Below are 24,569 nucleotides of genomic sequence, written 5' to 3'. Positions count from 1 at the left end.
GGTTGTATCATTAAATTAGTTTGGTTATCACAAGATCAATTAAAATAATGGAGTTGATAGATCATTTAGGTTTAAGAAGAGATCAAAGAGTTAATTTTAAAATATGGTTTAAAGGATTTACAACTATTTTACTATTAACTAGTTATTTAATTGTTTATCATATGATTGCATTTTTTACAACTATTTTGGCAACCATTTTTCCAGATTCCTCAAATTATATCAAGAATAGATTTGGTAATTATTTTTGGGATTTAAGTCTTTATTTAATTGTAAGTGAAACAAAATTAAAGCAGTCACGGCAAAAAGATATTTACTAACTCAAGGTTTTAGCATTTAAATAAAGTTAGAATAAAAGTTTTAGGTGATGAAATTAGTCCAAATCCTGCAATATTATTAAGTAATCATTCATCATTAGTTGATTTTTTTGTCATCCAACATTTATCAAGGTTATCAACAAGATCAGATAAAGACTCATTCATAGGATCAAATCAAAAGGATTTATCATTACCAATTGTAAATTTTTTTTCATGGTTCCTAGTTTGGAGAATACCAAATATTAAAATTCTTTTCAATTTATTAAAAACTGATGAAAATTGGGAAATTGAAGAAAAATCTATACTTTATATTTTTGCACAATTTTTAAGAAGTAAATTTTTTGAATGGATTATTTTATTTCCTGAAGTTAATATATGGAGTGAAAATAATTACAATATACAAAGACAAGTTGGTCATAAGTACTTTCTACCAAAATTGGATAATTTATTGTACCCCAGGTATTCGAGTTTTTATAATATTATTACTGCTTTAACTAAATTCAAACCACATCCGTTTTCAAATTTATATGATCTAACTTTAATTTATTGTCGTCCTGGTGAGAACTCCACTGAATTAAATTATCAGCCTCCTACATTATCAGAGATTTTTGCTTCTTCAAAACCAATTACTATTTTAGTATATGTTAAAATTAGATCATTAGGTAGAATACCTCATAAAAGAAAAAAATTAGAAAGGTATTTAGAACATTTATGGGTTCATAAGGATAAAATTATTACTCAAATTAAAACTGAGAATAATAATTATAATAATTCAAGAGTTTCTGCTGCTACAGGTGCTACAGGTGATAATAATAATAATAATAATAATACTAATAATGAGCTTAACATTAAAAATTCATCAACTTCATTTATTAGATTACATAGTAAAAAGAAAAAACCGACTAAATAAACACAACCATTTAAATTTCTAAAATTCTTGAATTCTACTAATTGGTATCGAATAAATTCTTGATTTACTTTTTTCATCTCTTTCAATTCTATAAAAATGATCAGTAAACCTATCACCTTGAATATGAGTTAAAAATTTTTCATCATGAGTAATAACAATTAATTGAAAATTTGATTGTTGTTTCCTATATTCAATAATTTTATTTAATGCTGCAGCTAATGCTTCTGCATTTTCATTATCTAAATTTGTTGTTGGTTCATCCAATGCAATCATACCACAATTTGCTCCAAAACACTCAGCCAATGCTAATCTAATTAATATACTTGCTAAAACTTTCTGACCAGCAGAACATCTACCTCTCATATCTAATTCGTTTGAATCTTTAACCATTACAACACGATAATTATATGATCTATTACCTTTTGCTTGTAAATTAACATCACTTTTTATTGCAATTGTTGAAATATCTGAACCTTTATAAGTTTGAGACCACAATTCATTCAAGATTCTATTTATATCTTCCATTTTAATACTATGAAATTTCATAATTGCATTATCTAAAGCTTTTGAATAATTTTGTATATCATTTGAAACTAATAAATTAGTTTGTAATTTAATCCATTCTTCACGATGTAAATTATCGACGTTTTTATATTCTGTTGCTAATTCTTTATTCATATTTGCAATTTGATCTTTAATTTGTTTAACTTCACCAACTTTACCAGCATGTTGAGTATTTAAATCGGTAAGTTCACCTCTAATTTTATTTGAGTTTTCTTGATATTCTTGTTTTTTCAAATGTGCATTATCAATATCCAATGCATTCAATTGAAAATCTGTTTCATCTAATCTACTTACTTGAGCTCTATAATCGATATTTGCCATTATATTATGTTTAATACGTGAAGAATCCATGACTTCTTTCTCTAATGATTTGATGGTACTTGAATTATCAGTAATTTTTGATTTGATTGATTCACATTCTTTTAAAACTTTTTCCATTTGTAATGTATTCTCTTGAAGTTTTGATAATACATTCATTTCAAAACCTTTTATAGCATTATCAAGTGATGAGAATTTGGATAGCAAGTCTGAGAAAAATTGTACTTCCTTTTGAATTTTATATTCTTGCTTATTATTTTCATCTTGTATTTGTTTTAATTCATGAGACTGCTGATCTTTTTTATCTTTTCTATCTTTCAAACTTGATTGAAGTTCATTTGATTTTGTTTCATCGTTTGAGATAGTTGAATCCAAATCAGAAATATTTTTTTTGATATTTTGCACATCAGCTAATGATCTTTCGAGATTACTTATGATTAATTTAGTATCTTTGACTTTATTTTCCAACTTTTGTAACTCTCTTTGAAGTTTATTTTTCTCTTCCATTGAAGCATTTAAATCATGTCTTAAATCTCTAATTTTTGTATTTGCATCTTGTTGTTGTTTTTGTAATTCTCCGATTGAAGCTACAGCAGTTCCAAAACCTCCAAGATCATCATTAAGATCATCAATTTGTAAATCGAGATCATGAACTTCTAAATTTAATCTAGTTGCATCTGCTAAAGGCTTTTTCAATATTGAAGCTGAATCAAAGGACGCTTTTAAGTTTTCAAGTTTTTTAACTTCTTTTTTAAGGGTGTCGTTCAAAGCGTTTTGCTTATTATTAAGTTCGACAAGTTGATTATCAAATGTAGGTTTTAATGCAACACATTCTCTATAAGTTATAACCTTTAATCCAATTTTTTTAACTTCATTAAGTTCTTTACCAATTTCATCAGCCCTTGATTTAACTTCTTGAATTTTAGATTCATCAAACCCTTGTTTCAATTCTTCAATAAATTTTTTCAAAGCTGGATTATCAAACATTCTTTTACACAATAAACAACATTTATTTTTTTCAGCCATATCAATTGCAGATTGACCATAACTTTTAGTAACTTCAAATGTATTGACGTCTTCCGTAACATTTCTATAATCATCTTCCAATTCTTGAACAATACTTTCATATGCATCAACATTATCATCATCAATAACTTTGGTAATTTCATCTTTCAAAGAGGATATTTTAGCATCATTTTCAGATCTATCATTATCTATTTTGACTCTTGAACTTTTCAATGATTCTAGCTCACTTTGTACACTAAAGACTTTCTTTTGTTGATCGTCAACATCAGTTGAAAGTTCTGAAAATTTATCATTATATTTAGCTTCAGCTAATTCAATTTCAATATCTTCACCAATCAATAATTTATAATCATCATTTAATTTTTGCAAAGTTTTTACAATTTCTTCATTTTTAGTTTTCACTGAATCTTCTAAAAACGTCAATTTCGATCTTAATTCTGATTGCTTATTACTAGTCAGTAATTTTTTTGAAATTTCATCTAATTCAAATTCTAATTTTGAAATTTCTGTATTTGAGTCCATCATTTTTATATCAAGATCTTTTGATTCATTTTTAGATTTTTTATCATTTAATGCCTGAGTTGCTTGAGTTAATTCTTCCTTTTTGGCTATAAGTTCTGATTCATCATTTGTACTCGAATCTAATTTTCTCTTTAAAACATATAAATTTTGTTTATTCTTTTGTAAATCATTATTGACAAATTCTAAATTTTGTTCTTCTTTCAAAATGGAATTGATAGTTTCTTGAAGTTGTGATTGCTTTTCAGATTCATTTGCCTTGTTTTGACGGACCAATTCTTTTTGACTATTTTGAATTTGAGTATTTTGCTTTTCAAGAGCATTTTTGAAATTACCTCTGTTGGTTAAATCATCTTGTGTCAATTCTACTTTTAATTTATCAGAATTATCAGAGACTACCTCATTCATTTTATCAACATTAACATCATATTCTGCCTTTTTAGCTTTTAATGAACCGTCCAACCTAATTAATTCATTGTAATGATTAGTTTCAACTTTCAAGTCAGACTCTAAATCTTTACCAACAATTTGATATTTTTCGATCGAATTATTTTTTTCATCAACTAAAGATGCAAAATTTTCTTGTTTATTATATAATTCTTCGTTAGTATCTGGTAGTATATCAATTGTTTTTTCCAAGTTTGAAATGTTATCTTCTAATGAAGATTTTTTCATTAATAAATTTTCGTAATCACTTAAAATTTTTTGAAATTCTTGGTTAGTAGCAAATAAATTATCAGCTTCTCTTTGCTTTTCTACAATTCTAAGACTTAAATCACTAATTTCAACTTCAAAAATATTTGCTGATTCTTCCATTCCCGTTAAACGTTCTTTAATCTTTTTTGCACGATCTTTATCAACTTTTAAATGATTTACACTTTGTTCAATCAATTTTATATCAACTGCCATATCTTTTCTAATAGTTTTTAAATTATCAATGACTTTTGTGAATTTTGAAGCTTCAAAAATGTCATCAAATTTCTTTTTCAATACTGATGCTTCACTTAATGGCCATAAACTATCATCTTGATGACAAAATATAACATTATCTAATATAGCTGGTGATGCTCCAAGAAATGCGGGAATTTGTGAGTCTAATTCCGCATTCTTTGATGATATACTGATCTTTTGTCCATGCTCAATAGAAGCTAATTGACCTTCTAAGGTCTTAAATGTAACATTTCCTGCACCTGCTCCACTTTTGGTATTTTTATTACTAGCTTGAACTGTTCTTGTTGTAATCATTGATCTTCCTTTTGCATCTTTGAAAGCTAATTTTACTTGACCGGTAGTTTGAACACGAGAACTTAAACTTGGATCATGTACAAACGCTCCACCTTTTGAGTTTGGTGGTAAATTACCTGTAGTTGCATATTTTAAACATTCTATAATTGTAGTTTTACCACAACCATTTTGACCACAAATTAAAGTTAAAGGAAACCCAAATTGTATAGTCTCATCTGATTCTGGTTCAAATGCTCTAATCCCTTTTATTGATAGTTTGTAGATACTTGACATGCAAGAATTGACTTTGGTTGTAAAAAGATTGATATATATAGACGTGTAGAGATTTTATAAGAAATTAAATTTTCGCATTATAAATTTAGCCCTCGTAATTTTAAAGTGTGCGTTTCAGATTTGTAACAATAGAAATTAATAATGTTCATGGGGAAAATAATGTACGTATGTATTATAAACAGTATCTATATAACTCTATCTATTAATCAATATGAGTTTTGGATAATTCATCAGCAATTTCATCAACTCCTTTATCTTTATTTTCAAGTGAAACTCCAGAAAGATCAAGTTCTAATTGATCTAAATCAAGATCTTCCTCTAATGCATCTGCTTCATCTTCATCTTCATCATCTTCATCTTCCTCCTCACTGTCTAATTCTTCTAATTCATCTAATTCATCTAACTCACCAAATCCTCTTTCTTCAAATATATCAGTAATTGTAGTAAGATGTTCAGAATCTTCTTCAAATCTATTACCATTTAACTCCAAGCTTTTTAAATTTGGTAATTTATCACTGATTAATTCAGCTAATACAATTAAACTATCTGATTCTAATTCATTATATTGTAATTTTAAGATTGTTAATTTTTCCTTTTTATCTTTTGAAAGTGCCCTTACAACTTCTAATGAACCTTTGTTTTTCAACAATGAATCATTTAAATTTAATTCTACCAAATCTGGCCAGTTAGATATTGATTCAGCTAACTTTATAGCACCAGATGTAGTAATTGTATTATCTTGTAAATCTAATACTTTTAATTTTTTGTTATGACTTAATCCTTTTTCGATTAATTTCGAAATACCTGCTGGTCTGATACCATTTTGATATAATCTTACAGTTTCTAAATCTTCGTGATTTCTTAATCCAACTGCTAAATAGTTTATTGAACCATTCTCCAATCTATTTCTTCCACAAATGAATGTTTTTAATGAGCTGTATTTCTTTTCTTTCTTAGCATTTGATAATTTAAATAATGATCCACCAATTCGAGCACCAGCAAATGGACCCATACCATTATTAGATAAAATTAAATGGTCTAGAGTTACAGCTTTGGCAATATACTCTTCAATTGGATCAATAGTTTGTAAACCAAATGCATTATCACTTAAATTTATAAATTTTAAATTTGGTAATTTTAATAATGCAGGTAATAAATATTGTAATGATTGTGGGATTTCAGTATTTAATCTACCGGTATATAAGTCTGAGAAATTAATTTCAAGGATATCCTTATGATTAACTAATGCTTCACTTAATTCTTTTGATGCTTCAATACCAATTGTATTTCCTGAAAAATCTATTTTTTGTAAATTGGAAACTTCATTCAATTTTTTGATGTATGGTTCAATATCTTCTTTTGTATTAAACTTTATTTGCTTTCCTGCAATAGAAAATGTATTTTCTGGTTTGATATCAAACTCTGAGTCAAACAATGACATATTTATTCAGTACTTGTTGATATACTAGTTTGAATAGAATTTATTTAAACATTGACTTTGTTACCAAAAACGAGATGGTAGTTATAATAATTACTTATCACGTGAACTACATACCATACTAGTATATATATTCTTGCCTACCTCTTCCTCCCTCTGTTTTTTGTATCCTTAGTCTATGTTTACACACATCGGGTCTTTAATAGCAATTTTATTTTAATTATCATTTTTACGTCATTTCGTCATTTAATATATGCTGTGGTTGTATAACAAGTCTTCTAGTATTTTATTATTATCAAATACCGCAATCACGTGCAGCGTCACGTGAATTGTATGTAATTCTATTATCATATATGTGATATATTTACATTAAATATGATAGTTAATTATCTAAGCATTTCCTATGGCAGAACTTCATGTTATCTTCTCAAATATATATACTGATCTTGGGTATAAGACACTTCTTTATTCTTTCCACGTATATTATATTATTATTTTCTCTTCTGTGTATTACTAACAGACTTTGATATTTTGATGATGTGCAAAAAGGTCAAAAATACAAAAAAACTTTCATCACGAAACATTAAACATATTTAATATTAGTACGCAACAAAAAAGTACTATTAGTTAATATATCACTTCACAGCAAATAATTATGAATTTTCAAGCAAGAGCTCCACCAGCAGCAAAAAAAGAAGCTTCAACTTTTGAAAAAATCAGAAACTCACCAGCTTTTACTATTGGTACACAAGTTGCTTTATTTGGTTTAGGTGTTTTATTTATTCAATCTCCATTAATGGATATGTTAGTACCACAATTATAGGACAGTCATTCATATTGATTGTCTTATCATCATAGAAGAAAACTCGTGTTTTAATGGGAACTATCATTGGAAGAAATGGATAAATGCTTCTAAATTTGAATTTATCAACTAATTATACCTAATTATACCGGAACAATCTCAATTGATAAAGTCATCCATCATACATTCAAACGTTGTACATAGAGAATAATAAATATTTAATAATTGTTAGAAGACATGTTTTATTTAAAATGCACCAAAGAATTCCAGATTCTAATGCTGAATCTCGATTCTTTGATTCTTATGTGAGCTGCAAAATCCATGTTACTTTTTTTGTGATTAGATGGAACGATTTTTATAAGAATTGTGTTGTAATCAACAATCTACCTTTGATGAACTTCGTCGATAAATTTCTTGCAACCCATTCGTTGTATTTTACTCTATCTTTGTTTCTTGTGATGGATAGACTACTCACACATCTTTATATGAGATTTAAAAGTAGGGTAACATCTGATACAAATTTTTCTATCAAATAGTGGATCAATTCTTACCACGGTATTTATTATGGGATAATATTAATGGACTCTGCTCTTGATTTTGTTAACGAATGTACTATAGGTTTGACCGACTCAACTGTTTTATATCAATCTAATAAAGCCCAGAATCAACGCCAAATGAGCTCTCTCCTGAACAAATTCTATTAACACCATACGAAAATATAGAAGTAGATTATAAAATTATTCTTAGACAATTATGAGCATATTTAAATAAAAAAGTTGAAATTTAAAAAAATTTTATTTATTTACAAGGTGTGTTTTCAAATAATAAAAAGATAATTAATATGAGAAGACAAGAAATAGACTATACCACGTCTCAACAATAGATAAGCCTCATAAGGGTGTATGATGGATCTTTTTAATACCTCCTGGTGAAAAGTTGTTAAATATATAAGCGTAATGATAAAAGTTCAGTCAGTCGCAAATCACTGACAAACGGCTGGGTTTGTCAAGAGATTCAGTACTTCATCATCAGCGGCTGTTTCAGGTTCTCTTGATAATATTCGGTTGCAAAAAAAATGATCAAAAGAAATTCTGTAATTAATTTTGAACGCAATTTTTTATTTAATTTACACTACTGACTTATAAAAATATCTACTTAAACGGTAGGTAAATTTTAACGAATAATTGACAGGACAATTTTTCATATACCGCTAAAAAATTATTTTATTTGTTTTTGATTTTTGTCTCCATACCCTATTTGACTTATCTTCAATTATAAATATATTTAAGGGATAAGTTTTTAATATGATTCAAATGAATTAGTTCATGATTTGACTTTATTTCGATTTCTAATTTTTCAAATAATCTACGTTAATCTATAATAATGTACCCCACATTTCAGAAATTAGTACATTGTATAATATTTAGACAATTTTAATATTAAGATGAATTTTATTATATAATAAACAAAATTCTAATATATCAAGTAATTTATCAATAGTTAGAAACTAATATCTATAAGACAATTAAATTATTAACATCAATAAAACTGATAAAAATAATTATGACATATTTAAGAATTTAAAAAAAAATTCTTATTTTAAAATGAAATAAAATAAAACGGTTTTTTTATTTTTTTTAAATTTATTATTTTGAAACCGATGAATTTTTTTATTTTTCTTAGTTTAATTTTTACTTTTTATTTCATTTTTGCAAATCATACCACCTAATTGAAAGATCATGCTTACATCTTAACATTCTACAGAAATCCAAAGATGATTCTTGAGACCATCAAAAGGTGTGATGGGTCATGTCTCACTCTCTGACCGAGGTGAGTGATACTCAAAGTATTCAGTTCTATTTGCCTTCGATAATTGTGAGACACTTTCTGTACTATTGAAATTTGAAAATTAATAAATTTAAACAACTATTGTCGCGCATTCTGGAATTCAGTACAGAAACAAAAATGAACAAAATACACTATGAATGTGCAGTCACGTGTAAAATTTACCGAGGAAAATTGATTCCTCGGTAATAAGATAAAAATGAAACTTATATTGTTATAAAATCCTCCCCTCTCTATTGGTTTTGATTGAAAATAATACGAGAATGACTTTATTAATTCATTCGGACTTTTTTTTCATTAGTATGGTAACCAATTCAATATAAGCGATCTAATTAAAATTCAACTCTTAAATCTATATCCTAAACTTACATTGATTTCTAAGATTAATAAAAACAGGTGATTTAATTTACATATGATCAATATTGGCATGTGCATTAATTATTACTATATAGTAGATTAATTGTATAGTATTCGATACCGCTACTTGAATAATTATCAAGGTTTTTGTAGACAAATTTAGTAGTCAATTTCATACCTCGTAATGAAATGACAAAAAGTGTCAGTTTGAGATCAAATTCAGTAACATTTCATTATTCGTACTAAACTGCACTACAAATTAATCTGTCTGAAACGGAGTTAAATTGAATATTACTTTTTCAATGTGATATTTAAAAATTAGTGGAGTATTTTATTATATATTTAATATAGTTTTTGTGTATCATATTATTTATAAATAATAATCCTATGGAACAATAATATTATATAAGAGTCAGATGCTACCAAATTAGTACATTATTTTTAAATTTCTCCATAAAAATTAAATATTCCCCTGTGAAAAATTAAAATAAATGTTAAAATTTAAATATTAATTATTCTACTTATTAAATTTATATAAAAATATCAAATTATTCCCCCAGATTTTCATTTCAAATTTTTCATTTTTTTTTTTTTTACTTCTTTTCTTTTTTTTCATCATTAGTTTTACTTATTTATTTTATACATATATATAATTTACAATTTACAATCTTAATTTAATTATTACACACATATTAACATATTCACAAATATAATATAATATAATTTACAAAAGTCAAAATGGTATTTACACAAAAAAATGTTAATTTATCAAAAGGACCTGATCCAAGAAGTTCTATTCAACAAGAAAGAGCTGCACAAAAAGTAAATGTTCAAGAATTACAATATTTCTTAGAAGGTTCAAAAGAAAGAGCTGAATTAGTTAAATCATTACAACAACAAATGGAAAGAGATCCAGTTTTATGGACTGATGGTTCATATTATGATATGTCAAAAGATCAATTAAGAGCTTTAACTGCTTTAAAAATAAATAGAGTTTCAAGATATTTAGAAACTGATTCTATTGATACTTTCAATAGAAGATTATCTTTAATTGGTGTTTTTGATCCAGCTGTTTCAACAAGAATTGGTGTTAATTTAGGTTTATTCATTTCATGTATTAGAGGTAATGGTACTTATGAACAATTAAAATATTGGGCTTTAGATAAAGAAACTGCTCATATTAAAGGTATTTATGGTTGTTTTGGTATGACTGAATTAGCTCATGGTTCAAATGTTATGGGTATTGAAACTACTGCTACTTTTGACAAAGAAAGTGATGAATTTGTTATTAATACTCCTCACATTGGTGCAACTAAATGGTGGATTGGTGGTGCTGCTCATTCAGCTACTCATTGTACCGTTTATGCCAGATTAATTGTCGATGGTGAAGATTATGGTGTTAAAACTTTCGTTGTTCCATTAAGAGATTCAAATCATGATATAATGCCAGGTGTTACTGTTGGTGATATTGGTGCTAAAATGGGTAGAGATGGTATTGATAACGGTTGGATTCAATTTTCATCAGTTAGAATTCCAAGATTCTTTATGTTACAAAAGTTCTGTAAAGTTGCCAGAGATGGTGATGTTATTTTACCACCATTAGAACAATTATCATATTCAGCTTTATTAGGTGGTAGAGTTATGATGGTTTTAGATTCATACAGAATGATTGCAAGAGTTGCCACTATTGCTTTAAGATATGCTATTGGTAGAAGACAATTTAAAGGTGACAATGTTGATCCAGATGATGAAGATGCATTAGAAACTCAATTATTAGATTATCCATTACATCAAAAGAGATTATTACCATACTTAGCTGCTGCTTATGTTATTTCTGCAGGTGCATTAAAAGTTGAATCAACTATTGGTGATACTTTATTAGAATTAGATGATGCAGTTGATGAAAATGATGAAGCTGGTATTATGAAAGCTATTGATTCAATGAAATCATTATTTATTGATTCTGGTTCATTAAAATCAACTTGTACTTGGTTAGCCGCTGAAGCAATTGATCAATGTAGACAAGCATGTGGTGGTCATGGTTACTCAGGTTATAATGGTTTTGGAAGAGCTTATAATGATTGGGTTGTCCAATGTACTTGGGAAGGTGATAACAATGTTTTAGGTATTAACATTGGTAAACCATTAGTTAAACATATAATAGCTATTGAAGAAGATGGAAAAGTTGTTAAAGGTTCATCAGATTTCTTAAATCAATTAAAAGAATATACTGGTTCAGGAGCTGATAAAGTTATTTTAAATAATGCTTCAGATATTGGTGATATTAAAAAATTCATTAAAGCTATTGAAGTTACTATTATAAGATTAGGTTATGAAGCTTCTAAAACAGTAAGAAAAGAATCATTTGATTATGCTGGTGCAGAATTAGTTATTATTTCAAAATTAAAAGCTCATCATTACTTATTAACTGAATATACTAGAAGAGTTGATGAAACAGAATATACTGATATTAAACCATACTTATACCAATTAGGTCAATTATATGCAGCTGCAGTTGTTTTAGATAAATACTCAGGATTTTTCTTAGCTTTCAATGTTGCTTCAACCAATGCTATTGCTGAATTAGCCAAAGACCAAATTCCAAAATTATGTAGAGAAATCAGACCAAATGTTGTTGGTTTAACTGATGGTTTCCAACAATCAGACATGATGATCAATGCTCCAATTGGTAATTACGATGGTGATATTTATGAAAACTACTTTGATTTAGTTAAAAACTTAAACCCACCAAAGAATACTAAAGCTCCATATTCAGCTGCATTAGAAGCTATGTTGAATAGACCATCATTAAATGATAGAGAAAGAAACGAAAAAACTTTAGAAGCTGGTGAAATTTTATCAAGATAAGTTATCTAAAGCTGGAAGAATAAATCAGTTTGATATTGATTATTTCTCTTAGTTTCTCAATTTTTATGTATATTTTAATGAAATAGTTTTGAATTTGTTTAATTTTCAATATCTTGTAGATTTCTTCTTTTTAATCATAAGAAAAAAATTTTATTAGTGCGGAATTTTGACATAATATTATTTTATCAATGGAATATTAAATTTCCGCGTTTCTACTAAACAAAACTTTAAATAATTTTTCAGTTTCGATTAACACTAAATAATCTTTTATTTTTTGAAAAGATTAATTCATAAATGTCATGGAAGAAAGTGCCGTTTAGACCAATATTGGCGAGTCTCACGGGGGCAGCAGTGATTTCAACAATAGCATATAAATATGGTCAACACTCTACAAATGCAAAATCTTCATTAAATCTATTTCCATTGACATCAACAACAAAATTAAACTCAATTGAACCACCAAAATATTGCAAAAATATCTCAAGTCATATACAGGAGTTCAAAGATTTAGGAATTGAAGTGTCAAATAGTAAACCAGATATTGAATTCCATACTGGTAATGAATTTACGACTCATAAACCATTACCTGGTGAAATCCCACAATATATTTTATATCCAAAAACAACTGAAGAAGTATCTGAAATTTTGAAAATTTGTAACAAATATTCAATTCCAGTGGTGCCATTTTCTGGAGGTAGTAGTCTAGAGGGCCATTTCCATTCTACAAGACAAGGAATAGTTGTAGATACTTCTAAAATGAATAAAATTTTACAAATTAATGATAATGATCTAGATGTAGTTTTACAATGTGGAGTTAATTGGCAAAAATTAAATGAAGAATTAAAACCCTATGATTTAATGTTGGGAACAGATTGTGGATCAAATGGACAAATTGGTGGGATGATTGCAACTAATGCAAGTGGAATTAATGCTTCAAGGTATGGTGCAATGTCAGCAAATGTAATATCAATAACTGCAGTATTAGCTGATGGAACCATTATAAAAACAAGACAAAGACCAAGAAAATCAAGTGCTGGATATAACTTAACAAATTTATTTATTGGTAGTGAAGGTACATTAGGGATTGTTACAGAAGCAGTTGTTAAAGTTTATCCTATTCCAAAATCAGAAACTGTAGTTGTTGTACAATTCCCACTGATTAAACTGGCTACTGAAACTGTTGAACAAGTATTTCGTCTGGGAATGCAACCATCAGCTATAGAGATGTTAGATGGTGATATGATACATTGTTTAAATTATAGTGGGTATACAACTGAAAAATGGTTAGAAGTACCAACTATTTTTTTCAAAATTGGAGGTATTAACGAAATAGTAGTTAATGAAAATGTTAAAATTCTTAAACAAATAACAACTAAAAATAAAGCTGAAAGTTTCATATTTGCTAAAAATAAAGAAGAAGGTGATGAATTATTTTCAGCAAGAAAAAATGCATTTTATGCAATGATTGATTGGGGTAGGAGTGAAATTGATGAAGATGTAAGAATTTGGGTTACTGATATTGCAGTACCTATATCAAGATTATCTTTTGTATTAGATACAATAAATGGATGGATGCAAAATTCCGGATTCAATTCTATAATATTAGCACACGTTGGAGATGGGAATTTCCATGCAGATATTTTCTACAAAAAGGAAAAAAGAAATGAAGTTGAACAATTAGTTAACAAAATGATCCAATTAGGTATAGAAAATGATGGGACATGTACTGGAGAACATAGTATTGGTATACTGAAAAGAAAATTTTTAACTTTGGAATTAGGTGAAGATACTATTGATATGATGAGAAAAGTTAAAATGGCTTTAGATCCTAAAAGAATTTTAAATCCTGATAAGATTTTTAAAATTGATCCAAATGATGAAGGTGCATATTGAGGTGAAAGATTAAATCAAAAAATATTTATACATATATAGACATAGAATAGACGCTGATCATGCATTCGTAGCTATTAAATTTATGAGTGTATTAATTTTATTTCTAGCCCAACTTTTATGAAGCGGCAATTGGAGAATATTTATTTCATACATACCTAGAAAGATTATGTATTAAATCCAGCTATACTGATTTGAAGAAAAATAACACGTCTATTTTTGAATTGTTAAGTGATTGCATCAACTAGGAACTTAGACTGAAACATGATTGAAATTCGACTTTATTTTTGTGAAACAAAATAAAAATTATAGTTCTGTTTCTCGAGTTTAATATAAGAATTTATATAACATGTTTCAACGTTCGTAGATATAAAAGAGAAAAAGATCATTCTGTCCTCCTTTGACCATCAAGTTAATCTTAGAATTAACTTAGTCTGAAAAGTCCTCTATTGTCTTTTACAACGGGCCCGTGAAATTCGACCTACAGCCATTATAAACACATTTGTTGTATCTAGAGATCAATCTTTCGATGTGACAAAGATTTCGAAGCATTGTAAATAGTCCATTCTTGATACAAAGAAAGAATAACTTATTGATGATGCGATAATTTCCGTCTGTAGTGGCTAGATTTTAACGGTTGACATTACTAAAATGACAAAAAAAATCAATAACTTAAAATAATAAAGAAATTTAAAGATATTGAAATTTACATATTCTTTCAGAAGGAAAGCTTGCAGAATTTATAAATCAAATTATCAAATATCGCTATTTGAAGTTCAGAAATTGTTCATCCATTTTTGTTCATCATGAAAATACATAAACTTTTTTCAATATTTTCAAAATGCTAGTAGCACGAATCGATCTGGGTATCTAAGAATCTGAAACGATTGTAGTGACCACCAGAGCTATTGGCACAAATTTCATTAAAATTCCAAAAATAGCCACCCACTTCTGAGGAATTTGACACGTGATTTATTATTAAAGTTGCTTATTCATTGAAATGTTGTCAAAAATCAAATTGAAAACTTGAAAGGCTGAAACTACCTCGGTGACCAACATGAATTCATAAACTCCGCAACTAATAGACTCTCAGATTTCATTGAATTATAATGCTGAGTCCTTCAAAAAATGGAGAAAATTAAAGTATTTGTAATTGGATAAGTTTTGTTGAAGTAATAATTTTGAATTTTGTTATCCGTTCCGTATATCATAATTTTTTAAAATTATTTTGCAACAATTTAGGAATTTTAAATTTCTCCGCAAAAGTATTTATACTTATTTGAAGTATATTATTTTTCAATTTTAAATATCCCACTCAAAAAATTTTCATTAGAACTTTACCAATAAGCTAAATGTCACAAGAAGATATAATAAAACTTTATTGGTTACCATATTCAAGAGCTCAAAGAATAGTTTGGTTATTAGAAGAATTAAATTTAAATTATGAATTAATTAAACACAAAAGGGTTCAAAGTGTAAGAGCTCCAAAAGAATTTGAAAATGTACATCCATTAGGTAAATCTCCACTTTTGGAAATTATAAAACCAAATGGTGAAAAATTTACATTGGCTGAATCTGGCTGGATTGTTCAATATTTAATTGAAAATTATGATAAGGAGAACAAATTTAAACCTGAAACTTCTCAAGATGCTAATCAAATTGGTTATTTTTTACATTATTCCGAAGGTACCATACAACCAATGCTCGTTGGATTATTAGTCAATCATGTTGCTGCAACTACTGCCCCGTTCCCAGCAAGATTTTTGGTTAAACCAATAGTTGGACAAATAAATAAAGGTTATTATGGAACAGAATTACTTAAAAATTTAAAATTCTTGAACAATATTGTAGCTGAACAAAATAAAAAAGGTTCAAATTTTTTAGTTGGTGATAAATTATCAGCTGCTGATATAATGTTATCATTTCCAATACTTAGTGCTTTTACTAGAGATGATATGTCTGATAACTACACAAGTTTGAAAAATGATTATCCTGAATTATATCAGTATTACCTAAATTTAACAAAACTTGATGGTTGGAAAAAAGCAGCAGAACAAGTCAAAGATATGCAAAAAATAGCTATTGATGGTAAATTATGAGAAATATAAAATGAACAATTGCTTATAGATTTTAGAAGGTTTTATAATTACTTAATGAAAATTTAAAATAATTTAGGTTTTAGTTGTTGCCTAAAAGTATTAAAATAATTTTGTTTCTGCTTGTTCTCAAAATGTGCTACTGAATTTTGTTTAAATGGTTTTGCAACCAACATTTCTAATGCTCAAATACATGAATAACGGTATTATTTGGTCCAACAAAATGCTATGTAGATCCCCCACATTTTAAAAATGTAAATAAGGACTTAAGAATCTCCATCGATGATATTCATGGAAGAGAAATAAGCATGCTCTTACTATTTATTATGCATTGTAACGGCAATTCTTTACCTTGTCTAAATCAAGGGTTTTTTAAACTGCAGAAAACAGTTTTGATGAATGTCCGTTCTCCTATTTATAAAAACATACTGAATTTAGTGATACATTTAAAAAAATTGAAGCTATCGAAGTACCGTTATTCGCTTACGAAAAAATTCAACGGTTTTATAACATATTTTGGATAAGTACATAAGCGATTAAAAAAATATCAAAAGTTACAAACTTGAGATGAAGTTACAAACTGCATCAAAAGTAAAAAAAAAAAAATTTAATAAAAGATGCATTTTGTATTATCAAACAAGTATTATTATCACATGCTACAAAAACCAGCAATAAAAGTTTGTGAAGTTTGTTCCAAGGTTTTGATTCATCTCAAAACGATATGTATCAGTAAATGTAGCCCTTGAGTAATTGGCCAAGATCTGAATGTTTTTAATTGTTAAAGTTTTGTTCCATGAATATTGTTTTAATTCTAACAAATCAAAACTTTAATTTCAAATATGATAAGCATCGGTTCTATGCAAGTTTGCGCTTTTTAGTATAATTCACTAAATTTAGCTTCATGTTCACCCCCTAAATCCAATTTTTTTTTAAATATCTTTACACTAACCAAGAGTCAAAAAGGTCATCTTACTGATCTTACTTGTTAGATCTTTTTATGGCTTATGTCAATTTATAACAATTGTTTCGATATTGTCGGTATTATAATCCAGCTCATTTTCATTTTTTACTCACTGGTCCAAATTTCTTCTATTTTCTCAAATTTGATAAAAACTAAAACTTTGATATTTTTTCTTGGGTCAAGAACTAGTTATTTTTTTCTTAAGAGGATGTCAACTTGTTCTGTTTGAGATTTTCTAAAAAATTTTTACAGGGAACAGTATTTTAGACTCTAAAACTTTATTCAGTTTGTATAAAATTGGGGGTCGAGTTTGAAATAATATTGAATCAAAACTCACACGAGCGTTAACTATTCTATTGTTTGACTATAATACTACAATTTAATTGTGAGAAAGTAACTTCCTTTCATCTGTCTTCAGAATGGTGCACAAAATATAAATTAGCACAAAACAAACATTTACGAACTAAAGTTTCACACAAAAAAAAAATTGTTTTTGTTTCCTTTATTTCTTTGGTCCTCTTTTTCGATCGAGTCAAAAAGATATACGAAAAATATAAGGAAACAATCACCTACAATTAACAGAAATAAAATTGGATTTAGTTTACCTGGGTATCATCATCAGATTGTGTCATTTGCAAGCGATCTCAGATCTACATTATTTTTACTAAATTTGAACAAAAGAAAAGAAAAGACATTTTAGAATAGAATTTATATTTCATCTGTTCAAACAATTATTCATCAAATTAAAACTAATAGCGAAGTGGAGAAAGTTTTTCAATATAAAGTTTTTTAATACTAAAGTTAAGCTACGTTTAACCACATTAGCTAGTGCAAGATTTTAAGATTTTATCTTTTCTCTTCTTCAACTAAACAACTTTGACTAAAAAGTCATTGATGTCTTAAAATTAAAGTTGTCCAAAATTTTACTAAAAACAACTTTAATTCAGTGAACTAGTTTCTCAAATTCACCTAATGAGTATCAACTTTTTTAGACAATTTTGTTAAGATGTAAAAATAAAGGAGATTTGATAACCGAAATTTTGAATAAAAAAGTGTCAGAAAATACTTCAAAAAGCCATAGTCCTTCAATGATTTAGTTGAATATATTTTACAAGATGTAAATCATTTTGATGAAGGGGCTCTTGAGCGTACATATAGTTTTCAATCTTCAATTAATTTAAATTTCGTATATGACGAGCTAGACCAATTATCAATTAACACACACAAAATGAATATATTAAAAAACTTAATATCAATTTAACTAAAATAAATTTAAAAACAATTTCGAAACTTTATATTTTAGGGTTTTCGTATTATTGTTTTAAAAAAATAAAAATAAATAAAAAATTAGAAGTCAAATCTATAAAAAACTATTACTTGAATTTGCGCACTACGGCACATCCATTTTGGAACTGTAATAAATTTTAATTCTTGAATTACTAAAGAGTAAGGAAGGAGATCCAACATTTATCTACTGAATTTTGTCTTATAATGCCTACCAATAAATTGCTAAGATTCAGTGTATGGATTAGTGACTAATTTTGCCATTCAAATTTTGTAATGGTTATTTGAAACTTTGATTTTAAATCGATTCTATATTAAGATTAAACTTTTTTAATAAAAAAATAAAGTAATAATCTTTAATTGAAAAAAAAAAGTATAATTTCTAAATTTATAATCACTCACACGAGCTTTAATTTTTACAATAAATTAGAAATGATAAACTCTATTGTTTTCTATTAAATGAATTAACCTAAAATCCCTTTTTTTAGATTTACACAGTTATGATATTAGTTAATAGTACGTCCAATATTTTAGTACTTGTTGTTCTAGAAGTTCTAAACTTTAAATTCGCATTAACATATTTAATACACTGGAAACAAAGATCTACACTATAATACCAATATTTTTCATTTTTACTGATTTAGACCATTAGGTACTTTAATGCCCTGAATGTTCGTTATTTGTCTAAAATAGTAGTTTGCCAAACGTTTGAGTTTCATTTATGATAAGAAACAAATTATAGTATACTTTTTTTCTGTAAATGCAAATTGAATTAATTTAAATTTGTAATTTTAGTTTTATAAATTCAAACTAAAAATTTGAATTTCATAACTAATTTAATAATTGTGCATTTTAGTAATAAATAGAAAAGCGAAATTCTGATTCTTTTAATAGCTTAAAACGTAGATCTGATCGATCCTTATGAAGAAACTGCAATTTTGACTTCAATAAATGATTAAAATCTCCTACAATTGTTTATTTGTATATTTATAAAGATTATCTGGTTATTAATGTTGAAATTGAGCTAATTAATACTGAAATTTATTTAACTGATAAAGTTGAACTAATTGAATATTTCTTTCAAGGTTACATTTTTTTTTAATATTTAAATAGTGAGAGATACTGTATATAAGTAGAGAAATAAAAAAAAAGAAATAAAAAAAAAGTTTAATTTAAAAGTTAAAAAAAAATCTATTTAATTACACAAATTCCAAATTAAGTAATTGATATTGTGATGATAAAATAAAAACTAAATTTAAAATGATTTTTCAATGGGGGGGGATAGTTAAATATTCATAATAACCATAACCATTAGGTATCTAAACTTAGAATCTTAAAACTCTATATTATTTGAAAAGGTTAAAATTAATCATTAATCATTAATATAAATACAAATGATAATCCTCCTAAATAATAAAACTGGAAAAAATTTATTAAAGATCTATCCCAAAGCGGACCAAAAATTAATCGAAAGCAAAATAAGATCATATTTATCTTATCTGAAAAAAGAATATATACGTTGAAAATAATTCATTTAGTTGGTTCCATTTAACATTTTTCACCTTCTGATTAAACATAAATTCTACACATTACAAAAAATATTCAATATATTAATTGGTCAATTTAAAAATTTAATAACTACTATCCACACCATAACTTTTAGTGAGATATACATAGGAATATATATACAACATCATATTTTCAGTTGTTTTCATTATTCAATAAATCAAATCAACCTTTGAGTATTCTACTGATTATTTAAAAATCATTTGGTTTAGTATTCAATAAATTTAAATAAACAATATTAATTTAATTTTAATTAAGTTGTGTTACATTTATTTTTAATTTATATTTTTGTGTACATATTAAATATTTTAAGAATATAATTTTACATTTTTCCACCTGAGTTTAAAATTATTTATTTATTTTAATAATCATCAATTTTTGTTTTTTTTTTTTTTACAACCACCATCAATTTATATTTTATTATTTAATTCCAATAATTATCTTTTTTATTTTGTTCATTTCAAATATTTCAATACCCCTTCTACTCAAGTTAGCTCATCATTACATAGATCAATATTAGTAAACCGTTTAGAACCATCGTTTGCTTAATTATTTTATTTTCATTTCAACTAAATTAATATTATTATTATAATAAATCAAATTCTTGGTATCATATTATTATTTTATTTTCTTCTATTGCATTGACACATTTGACATTTACTTTTTAATATTTTCATTTCATTTTAATTATACATAATCATTAATCATTAATTATTAGTTTCATAACATTTTTACTACCTGCTTCAATTATAATTATCTTTTACTAAGTCTTATCAAATTCTTTAATACTGGAGATCAATAGTTTTATACAAATTATCTTATCAATTAGCATTCATTTTTCAATCATTTATAGCATTGTATCAAAGTTTTACCTTTATCAAAACATTATTACTTTTTTCATATTAAGATTTACATTCCTTACTTTTAATTAAACACTATTCAAATTGATTTATTATACACATTATACACATCATACACATTCATCTGAAATATCAATAATTCAAATTATATATAGATGAAATTTGGAAATAACTTACAATATCTATCTATACCTGAATGGAAAAGTTATAATATAGATTATAATGACTTGAAATTCAAAATTAAAAATATAACTAAATCAAATTCGAAAGACTTGAACAAATTGAACAAAAATTTTATTGAAAATATTGATTATATAAATTTATTTATTCAAACAAAATATGGTGAATTAAATAGAAAATTTAAATATCTTGAAAGATTTTTTAATAATATAAGATCAAAAGTTTATAATGCAAATAACAATAATGCTATTGCTAGTAGTGTTGATCACAAGTCTGAGGGAGAGCGTCCCATTGCAAAATCATATGAGGATTCAGTAGATATAAAATCAATTTTAATTGAAATTGATGAACTATTTTATCAAGCGATAGAATTATCAATTATACTAAAAAATTTATCAAAATTTATATTAATTCAAAAAATTGCATTGAAAAAGATATTTAAAAAGTTTTTAAAATATTATAAATACAAACAATTGGGTACTGAATTTATTTTAAATATAAAAACCTATCTTTTGACTAATCCTCAATCATTTATAAATTTTGATTTAACCAAATTAACTTTAAAATTAACAAACTTTATTAATTTGATTGAATATGAAAGAAAATTGCTACAACATTTTGATCAAGACTATAATAGCTACAACAATCACACTCATTCTAATCAATTACATAGAAAAAACTCATTATTTTCAATAACTTCAACTTTAAATTCTTCATCAGATTATCAAAATTCCATATTACCTTCAACAAATTGTGGTAACAATAGCAACCAACAACAATTACCTACATCCCCCGGTTCATACTTTGATTTATTAACACAACTTAAGAAGAACTTTCAATGTCACTGCCTAATTCCAAATGATTTAAATAATGATGTAATAATAAATTTTAATATCTACTTAAACTTGAAATGTATTGAAGATGATTTAATTTCAGTAATTTATTTAAATCATGATTTATTAAAAGATCCGGCAAAGATTATAACAAGTTCTAAAAATTCACAATCTACAATTATTGCACCAACTGGTGGATTAAGAAAAAATTCTTATTGTATATTGGATAATGAAGTAGTAGAAACATTTTTATTACATTTACAAAATAGATCAAATGAAAATTACAAAAATAAATTATCAATAGCATTTCAAGATTCTACTCAATTAACTAAAAAGACAATCAATTTTATAGTTGCAAATGATTATTTACCAACTTCAAAATTAATTTGTAAAAGATCAAGATTTAAAATTGAAAAATTCGAGGACGAAGAAAATGAAGAGGAAGAAGAAACTCATAGTACAACAAATACAAATTTTCAAGAGGAAAATGATTATTTTATTACACTTGATAGTGAGATTTACACAACTAACAAATATAAATATATCAACACTATAGTTCTCCCAACTGATGTTGAAAAATTCGATGTTTTCCCACATAATCATTTAGGTATCTACTCTAATGATACTAATTTATTTGACTTTGAATCGTCATTAAATACAGAAGTTAATAAAAATGGTATAATCAATAATACTTTCAATCTATCAAGTTTAAGAAGATTTCCTAGAAAATTAAAATCAATATTAAATAACAACTACATTAACTTGTACAAAAAGTTTGATTTTTATCAATATCAAGTAAGTTGTTATTACAATATCATCCCAAACAATGAATTCATAAACAACCATTATACAAACTTGCTCAACTTAAATTTATTAAAAAACTTCGAAAATGTAGATATAATAAATCAACAATTAAACGAAGAAGATAACATCATAAAGAAAAAATCAAACAACATAATAAAACACAAAATGTCAATTCAATCAATTCAAAACGAACAGTTATCAATATCACAACAATGTCCAAATCAGCAAAATAGTTTTGGATCAAGTATATTTGAACAAACTCAACATGATTCTGCTGAAAGTGTATCACCACAAGAAATGAATTTTACAGAAGATGAAAATACTAATGATTTACATGATAATCAAGTTAATAAATTTTTGATTTCCATTTACAACCTTAAAAAGAAATTTTTCAACACTAATCAATCACCAGAGGAAAAACCATTACCAATTTATGAAAACCCATATTTTTATACATATGAAAATGAAGATATTGATCCATATACTAAGTTATTAAGTATAATGAATGTTAATCAAAATTATCAAAATCAAATATTTAATAATTCGACATATGATTCAATTAATGAAGAACCAATGAGTTATTTACAACGAAATGAATTCAAGAAGCAATACGAATTAAGTTATGACAAGACATTATCATATATTTATTTTGCATTAAATATCATTTCTTTATTTCTTATGGGTATACAATTAGGTATGATCTATTCAATATTCAACAATATAGATGCTGTTACTGGATCAAAGTTTTTAATTCGTGATAATTTAAGTATTTTCATTATATTAGTGTTTGGGATGATTATAAGTTTATCATTCTCTTTAATTTCAATAAATTTATTATATTATAGATTTAATTATGGTGAAAAATTTCATTATTGGATTATTTGGTTTGGGTTTGGATTTAATTTAATTGGATGTATTTGGAGTTGTTATTTATTATTAAGTCATTTTTAATAAGTTTCAATTAGTTTACAAGATTGAAAATTAGCACGGTAATAGACAATTAATTCACTTTTTATCATCAATAATAATAATTGTAGTCTTTGAAATGAATTTCTCTACTCGTTTGGCAACCAAAATATTACAATTTTCCAAAAACGCTTTCAAAAAAAATAACCAAAATTTTAAGTAAAACAAAAAGTAATACACTAGTTTAAACAAATATGACTTTACCACATATTCTCAACTAATCAATCGATCATAATGAACCATATTTGATTATTCAAATCAAGATTTCTTCAATTAGACAAATAAAATCAAAAAAAATCAAAAAAATCACTTAGACTAAAAAAACTCTCCCGGGGGCGAGTCGAACGCCCGATCCCAAGATGACTAATGGGAAAACATATTACAGTCTTGTGCTTTAAACCAACTAAGCTACCAGGAGTTAATTTCTGCAAAAAAAATTTTAAGAGCTTTCTTGAGTTTACAAACAACGCAACAATTACCGTTGTAATTTTGGCTATTTACTCATTATTATTGTACCTTAGATCTTCTCGTTTTTGCCCAAACTACACTCATACCGGAATTCATCATATTAAAAACATTAAATTTAATAATATAAATATATACTTTCATAATCAATATAAATTTTATCATAAAATTGAACTAAATTAAAA

General features: G+C 26.1%; 7 protein-coding genes across 7 annotated transcripts; 5 read left to right on the top strand and 2 right to left on the bottom strand. All coding sequences in view use genetic code 12, as the record gives it.

Moving 5' to 3' along the window:
- Positions 1-103: 103 nt before the first annotated feature.
- On the top strand, positions 104-1,224 carry KGF54_003596 (uncharacterized protein; the record flags this gene model as incomplete). The annotated part of the gene is made up of 2 exons (XM_051764201.1): positions 104-106; positions 331-1,224. The coding sequence occupies 2 exons, from the start codon at positions 104-106 to the stop codon at positions 1,222-1,224; spliced, it is 897 nt and encodes a 298-aa protein (XP_051619656.1).
- Positions 1,225-1,242: 18 nt separating this feature from the next.
- On the bottom strand, positions 1,243-5,169 carry RAD50 (MRX complex DNA-binding subunit; the record flags this gene model as incomplete). The annotated part of the gene is made up of 1 exon (XM_051764200.1): positions 1,243-5,169. One exon carries the CDS (start codon positions 5,167-5,169, stop codon positions 1,243-1,245), a length of 3,927 nt encoding a protein of 1,308 aa, XP_051619655.1.
- Positions 5,170-5,371: 202 nt separating this feature from the next.
- RNA1 (GTPase-activating protein) lies at positions 5,372-6,610 on the bottom strand (the record flags this gene model as incomplete). Its single annotated transcript, XM_051764199.1, has 1 exon — positions 5,372-6,610. The coding sequence occupies one exon, from the start codon at positions 6,608-6,610 to the stop codon at positions 5,372-5,374; it is 1,239 nt and encodes a 412-aa protein (XP_051619654.1).
- Positions 6,611-10,349: 3,739 nt separating this feature from the next.
- On the top strand, positions 10,350-12,479 carry POX1-3 (acyl-CoA oxidase; the record flags this gene model as incomplete). Its single annotated transcript, XM_051764198.1, has 1 exon — positions 10,350-12,479. One exon carries the CDS (start codon positions 10,350-10,352, stop codon positions 12,477-12,479), a length of 2,130 nt encoding a protein of 709 aa, XP_051619653.1.
- A 294-nt stretch (positions 12,480-12,773) lies between these two features.
- On the top strand, positions 12,774-14,372 carry DLD2 (D-lactate dehydrogenase; the record flags this gene model as incomplete). The annotated part of the gene is made up of 1 exon (XM_051764197.1): positions 12,774-14,372. One exon carries the CDS (start codon positions 12,774-12,776, stop codon positions 14,370-14,372), a length of 1,599 nt encoding a protein of 532 aa, XP_051619652.1.
- Positions 14,373-15,721: 1,349 nt separating this feature from the next.
- Positions 15,722-16,468, top strand: KGF54_003591 (glutathione S-transferase; the record flags this gene model as incomplete). The annotated part of the gene is made up of 1 exon (XM_051764196.1): positions 15,722-16,468. One exon carries the CDS (start codon positions 15,722-15,724, stop codon positions 16,466-16,468), a length of 747 nt encoding a protein of 248 aa, XP_051619651.1.
- A 4,823-nt stretch (positions 16,469-21,291) lies between these two features.
- Positions 21,292-23,904, top strand: KGF54_003590 (uncharacterized protein; the record flags this gene model as incomplete). Its single annotated transcript, XM_051764195.1, has 1 exon — positions 21,292-23,904. The coding sequence occupies one exon, from the start codon at positions 21,292-21,294 to the stop codon at positions 23,902-23,904; it is 2,613 nt and encodes an 870-aa protein (XP_051619650.1).
- Between the last annotated feature and the right edge of the window lie 665 nt (positions 23,905-24,569).

The sequence above is a fragment of the Candida jiufengensis genome (genome assembly GCF_024610255.1).
Source record: "Candida jiufengensis strain CBS 10846 chromosome Unknown scaffold2, whole genome shotgun sequence".
Lineage (NCBI taxonomy): Eukaryota > Fungi > Ascomycota > Pichiomycetes > Serinales > Debaryomycetaceae > Lodderomyces > Lodderomyces jiufengensis.
The sequence above is the reverse complement of the archived record's forward strand: the minus strand, read 5'-3'. Positions and strand labels throughout refer to the sequence as shown.